Consider the following 9,128-nt stretch of genomic DNA (forward strand, 5'->3'; position numbering starts at 1 on the left):
TATAACTTGTTTTTTTTAAAGTGCCAATTAATTAAAATGAGACCATTAAGGTGCATTTTGGGGCGGGGAAGGGGAACGGTACATTAAGAGCATTAAAGGAATATTTTGTGGATTAGGGGGTGGGGTGGTAAAATGGAACCAAATCTTTTTCACTAACACTGTATTAATAATTGATAATGTTAGCTGTTTAGAACAAGTTTTCAGTTTGTTATCTTTAAGAACTAAAACTGCAAAATGTTGTGCGTAGAGAACTCAGTCAAGCCACAGTGTTTTGAAGCAAGCATTCTTAGGCATTCTTTTCTTATATTAGGCTACAGTATGGCTATTGAATGACAAATAGGACACAGACATTTAAAAGGTTTTATTTAGTATAAATGAGAGAGACATTATAAAAATGTATATTTTACATGTTGATGCTATTTTTGTTTAACAAAAAGAACAGAGTATATCATGATGAGCTATAGTGTTGAGTTCAGCAGTCACATTACTGCATTTGGTTTTCCCTTGTTCTGCCCATGGTCAGCATAAACACATAAACAAAAACTCTGCTTTTCTCACGTCATCCTGAGTTCATTTTATTATTTGCTGGCTAAATAACAAAAAGTGGCAAGTTGATTAAAAAGAACGCATGCACAAACTTGCTCTTGCGCTATCTGTTAACATTTTTAATTTCATACATAGAACTACAGGATTTACTTGATAATTTTCAAAAATTTATGATGTACAGTATTTAATATAGGCCTATTTTGTTGTATGTGTTGCATATTATTCAAAAACTGAACAAACTGGGGCCTCTGTTACAAGTGGCAAAGCTTTCTGTGTATAATTTGTCTAATAAACAGGTTTTCTACAGTGGGATGGTATTTGTTGTTTTTGCTAACCATGTATGAAAGGTGGTACATTTCAGAAATGTCATCTGTACATCTGTAAATCTCTGAAAATTTCACTATTCCGCAAAACTGTCACTTATATGTAAGTGTCAGAGGTGATTTATAATACAACAGACTATGAAGCTCCAAAGGACTTAACATCTTCTCTCCACAGCATTCTGTGTTTTCATGGTGTTTTCCGGCAAAAACTCTTTGTTTGTCTCGCTCCCTCTCTCTTTTCTTTTATTATCATTATTTTATCAACATGCATCATTAGGCATAAAAAGGAATAAAGCACATCTGATTTATTGAAGTCAGATGACAATCCAGAATAATCATTCTTAACTTTCAGGTCGCAGGGTCATTTTGACCTTTTCATTTTCATTGATCCAGAGAAAATAAATAATTAAAACGGATTAATGCAAACAGGGTGTCATTAAATTATGTATTTCTAAAAAACGATTGCATCCTTTGTAGCTGCATAGTATTAAACCTAATACATTTAAGGAAGGAACACTGATTTGATGTGTGCAAAATATTTTAAGTTCAGGCATGAGCTAAGCTTTTGTGTCTTTCACTTCAAATAGGCTACCACTTCAAAGGCGTGTATGCTGCTGTTAACAGCTGGATAGACACACTGCTGAGGACGACTGCTGTCAAGTTCAATGGAGCAATACATTGTAGTTCTCTATTTTAACCAGAGAGTGGCACTATTTAGCTCCCCAGTCGTCCCTCTCTTTCAGACTTGACTCAGTTAGTGCTTCATAGCAAGATGATGATGGCAGATATTGAACAAAAATATTGAAATGAATGGAAGAAATTAATTGATCAGATCTTCATGCTGCTTTGAATTACACTGGACACAAATGAGCAGGTCATGAGAAGAGATCAGCATGTTCATGTAGTCATTCTCATCTGTAAATATAGAGAGTAAAGTCACTCTGCCTGGCTTGTTGTTTGAAAGTTTACCTGCATTTAAAATGTGTTGCTTATCTAAGGGGATTTGGAAATTGTTTAGGGAACAAAAATATAAAGTTTTCCAGTAGTGGAGATATTTCAGCAGTAAAGCAGCAATAAGTAAACCTCCTGCATACACAATTTTACTTAAATAAAAGTATAGCAACAAAATCAACCTGTATTATAATCTATAATTTTAACGTATATTTGAACTCATAATAATACATCATACCTTGTAAGTTGATTATATATTTTGTATGTAAAATTATAGTGTTTAAACCTAAAAAATATATTTATACTACCATATTTCTATTAATAGTTACTTTCCACAACTTCAATAACTCTATGATCTTGATTTGTATAGCCAAAAAAAAAAAAAAGTTTTGAGACTAGAAAGTTTCCCTTGTGTTGCTAATTAAAGAAAGACATTTATCGTTAATATCATGGATTTCGTGGATTTAGAAAAGGCTACAGTTTAGTTTGGAAATCTCTGTCCAGCTCCCCTCACTCCAGTCTCGTGTCCGTCGCGCCCCGGTCTCCCAGGAGATGGGAATGAGAAGCGGCAGCACGCAGACTCCTCTCGCCCATTGGGAATGGCAGTCCCCCCCCCCCCCCCCCCCCCCCCTGCCCTCTCTCTCTCTCTCTCTCTCTCCCTGGAGGAGCCCCCCAGGCGTGACCAATGGAACATAGAGTCTCCATTGTGGCTGCGACACTTTAATAATCGCCAGCTACAATATCCAACCTGTCGGTAGCTTCAGGAGCCCGGCCCGGCCCGTTGGATGGGGGGGGGGACTTGTAGGTGGGAAGAGGGGGCGAACCTTCGGCGCCAGACCTCTAGCCCACAAGACGTCCCCATGATGAATACATGAATAAAAAATAGAAAAGATTGATGTCGGGTTATCTCTTAAATTATGGGATTTTCTAAATTGCGTTTTGTCCCACAATCCACAACTCTCAGAGTTTAAAAAAAGGCTCTTCTTTTCAGATCATGCACCAAGAAAACATATTCTTAGATAGTTAGATTTAGTTTTTGACTTTCATGTCAAAGTTGTGATGTTGTTATGGTCATAGACTGTTTATAATGCCGTTTTTGTTAAGCCTGCAATTTGTGATTATTCGATGTTATAATGTAACAAACCTGGGACTGAGTGTAGTCCACATTGCTCCCCTTGATCACTGTGCCTTATACATTGGCTTACTGTATTTCGCATATGCTTAGTCATCCTAAATCGACTGTGGCAATTAGGTTAAATACCCAATTTCCACCCAGCAATTAGTCCATTGTTCATTTGCCAGGTTAGACCTAAAGTTTGCATCTCAGTAAGCATGGCTGCTTTGATCAATAGACTGCAGGTGCTTCCCTTAACAGCTATAATTTGTCCAAAGTTGATTTTCCCTGCAGCCACACACAATTTGTGATCACGGCTCATATTAGAGTGAAAAATACAATTCCAATGTGAGTATTAGAAATAAGATCAGTTCTTTTGTCACAGTTGATGTCTGTGTGTGCGCGCATGCACTTTCTCCTCCACTGCTTCTAGTTGCGATCGTGCGCCCTGCACATCTAGCTCGTGTCAGTACGGAAACGGTGCTGAGCGCGAGACCCCTGCTCATGTTTCCGTTCCCTGTGAAGCCCTTTTTACCGACAGGGCGTTCCGAGAGCTGGATCAAAAGGTTTTAAACCCGCTACAAAAGAAAAATGGAAACTGGAGATGATCTTAGAATGAATGAATTGACAATGAGCGCGCGAGCCCCAGGAGCCGCAACATTTTTTTTTTTTTTTTTTTGCCATCTTTTTTTTTTCTCCAGCTGACTTTTGATCAGGTTTTACTCAGCCCAAAGTTTTTTTTTCCCCCTCAACTTTCTACAACTAATTTCTACAACTTCTTGCATTTGTGTCACTTTTTGTAAGTTTGAAATGCATATAAGTTTGTTTAGGGAAAGAAAATATGTTCCTAAATTCTTTTCCTGCAGCAGCCTCACCTGTTTGTGACTGTGATGCACCACAGTCTGTGTTGTCATGAACATAAGCGGTGGTTGAACTGATCAGCTGCCAATGGGACATAATCTGAAATGCAACCTTTGCACCCATGATAACAGGACTGGAAACACTGGAAACAGTTTCAACAGTTGAGGCAAATTAACCCTTTTCAACCTTTTCTGGTCCCTCTCTCTCTTCCTTCCCCCTCCCCATTTCTGTAATGTCAGACACATGGACAGGTAGGAATTCTGTCCTTGATGCGCACGCTTCACGTTGTCCACGCTCCTTACCTAAACCCGTCACCACCCCATGCACGTGCGTCCTGTGGGAGGTTCCCCTTACCTCCCTTGCGTTAAACACTCCTTAAATTGTAACGTTATCATAAACAGTCCGGCTTCGGGGGGCCATAATCACCTCTCTCGGGCTTTACCGAGACTTCTCATTGGACGTCAACACGCGACCAGCGCGAGGAGGGGGGCTCCCAGACGCGTGCCGCTTTTTAAACCGACGCCGCGCCTTGAGACACCAGAGAAGGAGTCCCGCACGCGACACGCATATTCACACAGTGAGACAACGTAGTAGTGCGTGCCTCCAAGAACAACTTTTTTTTTTTCTAATATCGTTGTTCGGTTTAACTTTGCCTACCTTTTTGGGGGGTTTTTCTTTTTGGAAACATGGATGTCCGAAGTGTGGAAGACTGGAGCAAAGGAGCACGGGAGGCGGTTGTCCTCGACTCCCGGCAGCAGAGCCCGAGAGTGTTGGAGAGGGGAGGGGAGCAGCAGCTCGAGGAGTCCCGCTACGAACCTGGACTGACGCTCGTGGACAGCGGCAGTGACCCACGCGCCTGGCTGGCTCTGGTGCAGCCTTCTGGCACCTGCGCGGCACACGCCACTTCACCCGACTACCTGCGGCACTCGCCCTGCCCGAGCACCGGCTCCTACAACGGTGAGACATGCAACTTGTAGATTGAAAAAAAATTGGACATTTGACATCAGCGTCACCTGCAGGGAAATAGCACGTGCAACAGGCAACTAGGATTTTAGCCCCTTTCCATGCGCTGAAGGTCTCAAATGTTCCTGCTAACTATGAAGGAACTTTCCTGTAGAGAGCTTAAGTTTATTTCATATTATTTATAATACGCTTGTGTGACAGCTTAAAATAGTCATAAGACAAGATCATGTGCATGTGTTATAGGTTGTCGTCAATGCAGACCAGTGCACTAACTTTATTTTTATTTTCAATTTTTCAGAGAGTGGCTCCCCGGAGTCCTCGGGTCACCCCAGCCCTCCCAGCTACAGAAAAGCTGCCAAGAGCCCCTCCTCTTCTTCGCTCAAAGTCAGGGACCTGTGCCGTCTTAAAGGCACGTTCACCGGTTCCGACGAGGACGCATCCACGAGACAGAGAGCCCCATCCAGCAAACCCACCAACGGGGTCCAGAAGCAGAGGCGCGTGGCCGCCAACGCGCGCGAGAGGAGGCGGATGCACGGGCTTAACCACGCGTTTGACGAGCTGCGCAGCGTCATCCCGGCGTTGGACAACGACAAGAAGCTCTCCAAATATGAAACTTTACAGATGGCGCAGATTTACATCAACGCTCTGGCTGATCTGCTCCAAGGTCCGAGCTCCTCATCCAACAACAGCAATAACGACGTCTCAAACAATAACAACAACTCGCCAAAGTGTGACATTATGCTGTCTACCGCCGTTGGTTTTGACGGGGCGAAGGACAGGGCTTCCCCATCCCCTACAACCTGTAGGACGGCGGCTGTGCCCGTCTCAGGTAGCAGCTTACCTGTCCACATCAGCGGGATGCCTTTCCGCTCCTCCTTTGACGACGGTGCGTTTTCCGCCATGGTTGAAGAAGCGATGTGTTCGCCCTCTCCTTCATCCTCCACTCGGGCAGGCAACTCGCTCGCACCGGTCGGAGGTGGAAGGAAAGAGTCTCCCCGCAGCGACGGAGAGTTTTCCCCACACTCCCACTTCAGTGACTCGGATGAAATAGCGATGGAGCTCCACTCAAGTGAAGAAGATGACCTTTCAGAACTGAAGCTACGCAGCCACCACCACCATCATCACCACACAGTTTCTTTCTGAATGATTGCAAATAACAGACTATATTAAAGGTTCACCACAGCCTACAACAAAGTAATGCCCGTAAAACCGTGTCAATCATCTGTTGCTAACAAAAAAATGCATTTTTAAGATATTATCAATATTTGCTTCTTCTTCACACAAAAAAAAAGTCATGTTCAATTTTTACCAATAATTCTATTTTATCAAACTTGTGACATAGTCTAAAGATTATTTTTTATGTGAGATAGGCCTAATTCGGTTCTGCCAATAGATGTATAGCCTATAATTTCCAGTTTCCATGGAGACGTGGCTGGAAGACCCCTCTGCCATGTCGCGCGCAGCACTGCCATGGGTATCTCCCACGTCACTCCGACCAAAAAAAAAGAAAAAAAAGAAATCTGTCTTCCTCAAAATCAAAACTTTATGGATAATTGCTTATATTTGATAATGTAAAAAAAACAAAAACGTTTTTTGTAGGTGTAATATGATTTTTGTTGTTGTTGTGATTTATGTTTTTATTTGTTAATTTGTATGTATAATGTATTTCGTTTTGCAACTTCAAAAGTTCATGATGTGCACTTTAAAATTATACGAGCCAGAGGCTTGAGAAATGCGACTTTTGTTTCCAAACCATAAGATGTTTTTGTTTTGCTTTGTTTGCTAGTGTAGTACTGCCAACTCCATACGAATAGCCTATTTAATGTAGCCATCATCGCTGCCTTCTTTTTGTATTTTCTTTTGTATCTTCACATGGACTTGTGTGTCTTTTGCTTTCACTGGATGAGATTAATTGACATGTATTTATTTCTGATATTTTTCATTTGATTTGTTTTTTGTTTTTTTTATAACTCCATAGTTGAATTTACTGGAAAGAAAAGCTACGATTTTTTTGCCATTTATTGTTATTTTAATTTGATTTTGGAAATAAAAAAGCAAACGAAAATATAATGTTTTTTTGTCTCTGTTGTTCCCACGCAATAAAATATTGCTTTGAAAATACATTTATTACTAACCCTAACCCTTCCCAGCTAAATCTTTTCCAAATACAATAATATTATTAAAAACAACAACAATACCACGACTACTGCAATATTAACTATTAATAATAGCAATATTAATGATAATAATAGTAATAATAATATGTTATTAGACGATCTATTATAATAACACACATATAAATAGTTAAACATTTATTGAGATTTATTATTTGCTAGATTAATGATAAATTAATACATATTTTATTAGTCAATTTTAGTAACAGAACATAGAAATGTAACGAAATCTAAAATGCAGTAACCTTCATGAATATATAAAATGATTTTGATAAGTTAAGTTGATTGTCTGCCGGGTGTACTTTAACCACATAAACATGCGTTTCCATTTAATTAAAAGAAACCTTCAACACTTGATCTCCTCCTATGTAATTCATCGTAAACTAACAGCGACGCGAAACGTGTCCAACACGCGCTCGTTCGCCATATGCTGCAGGTGCACGCGCCCCCTCGCCTTCAGTGGTGTGATTAAATGTTGCAAACTAAAGTGTTCGTGGCAACTTCGAGAGAGAAAAAAGCTGCATTAAATTAAAGGTTGTTTTCTTGCAACTATCTTCTTCACACTCGGCGAAAAGTTTTTTTTTTTCTTTCCTGAACTGTTGCCATGTCGTCCATTTGGTGAATACCAGATTTGGTAATGGGGAGTGTGCATTAATTTCAGCCTATTGTTGGAAGGCTCGTGGGCCGAGGTGTTGGATGGCCTCAATGAAGCACGCGCTGTCAGCTGGTGAGCGCTCGCGGGTCCCCACCGTGTCCCCGAGGACCTGACTCGAGAGGGAACACACTTTCCCAAATAAAGAAAGACCTGCACACACACACACACACACACAGAGACACACACACACACGTCAGTACACCTCCTCTTCTCTTTCTTTCTCTCTCTCCATCACCTCAAACAAACACGCGCACGTGGACGCACGCACCACGCTCACACTGGCTCTGACAACCTGTCCTGCTGCGTGACACAGGCTGAAGTGAGTTTTTTCTTTTTTTCCTCCTTTTCTCCAACTTATTTGTGAGTCATCCACAAAGTTTCAAAAGCCTGGCGGACAACGGGGCGTGGTACCAAGAAGAAAAAAAAAACAACAAAACAAAATACCTTCCTTAGAAATAATTTATGAAACCGAACTACCTGTTTGCTACCTGTCACTGCTCTGTCTCCCACCCACTGCTTTCAGCCAATCACGAACCGTGCCCCTTTGCTCGCCTCTTGAAGGCATGGAATAAAGGGAAATATAATGAGGATGCTGTGTTAAATTATTAACAGAATTTATGCAGGTAGAACTGTATCTGAGTATGATCAGACGGCCATCTGCAGCGAGTTCGTGTTGCGGTGACAGGAGATCAAGTGTCAGTAAACATTTTAAAGGGAGGCTGTAGAAACTGCAAAGTGACTTTTTCTTTGTTGTAAAATACGCCCGAAAATAATCATCGCGATTCCATAGCAGTCTTTATCTATATATATATCTATATATATATATATATATATTATATATACTATATATATTGGCTGAGTAATTACTACTGAACTATACGTTTTTATCTGTGATCAGGTTTATTTTCCTGATGTCAAAAGCAGGCTAAAGTAAGATTTTAAAAATAGATTGCGATATGCATGCATTCTGCACAAGAAAGAGCACCAGCGCTTTTTCTGGACGTTTTAAATATAAACGAAAACATTTGTTATTGTCTTTTTTTTTAAGGCATTCGCAAATATGTAAAGCACGGTAACCACGGAAAATCCACTGTTGACCACAACTGTTAATGCAATATCCTTATCTGTTTTTACGTCAGTGAACCGTGTTACACAAACGACCACTAACGAACTTTATTTATTTGATCGGTTGCGGTGCATATAGAAAATTGGAGTTAAAAAAAAAAAAAAAAGCTTATCTTCAACAGGTGGGATCAGGTTGAGGTTTCACGCACATTAATTATTTATGGATAGACGTTATTAAAATAACAACAGAGTGGAGGTAGGGAAAACCCGAGACAAAGTGGCGCGTGTGGATGCTGTTGTGAGCAAAGAAAAGGAAAAAGTCACTTTTTTTGTCTTCACTCTCACAGAGGTTTCCTTGTTGTCTCTCTCACAGTCTTGTTTTAGCTTTATTTGGACAAATGTTCTTAGACATCCCAAGCTGTGATGCCTAAACAAAAGTGGCAGACTCAGAACTATCAAGAGGAATCATATCTTCA

General features: G+C 40.7%; 1 protein-coding gene across 1 annotated transcript; it reads left to right on the top strand.

Moving 5' to 3' along the window:
• The first annotated feature begins 3,814 nt into the window (after nucleotides 1-3,814).
• atoh1a (atonal bHLH transcription factor 1a) lies at nucleotides 3,815-6,747 on the top strand. The gene is made up of 2 exons (XM_010731259.3): nucleotides 3,815-4,752; nucleotides 5,057-6,747. The coding sequence occupies exons 1-2, from the start codon at nucleotides 4,482-4,484 to the stop codon at nucleotides 5,899-5,901; spliced, it is 1,116 nt and encodes a 371-aa protein (XP_010729561.3). The 5' UTR covers nucleotides 3,815-4,481; the 3' UTR covers nucleotides 5,902-6,747.
• The last annotated feature ends 2,381 nt before the right edge of the window (nucleotides 6,748-9,128 follow it).

Source organism: Larimichthys crocea, chromosome III (assembly GCF_000972845.2).
Source record: "Larimichthys crocea isolate SSNF chromosome III, L_crocea_2.0, whole genome shotgun sequence".
NCBI lineage: Eukaryota > Metazoa > Chordata > Actinopteri > Sciaenidae > Larimichthys > Larimichthys crocea.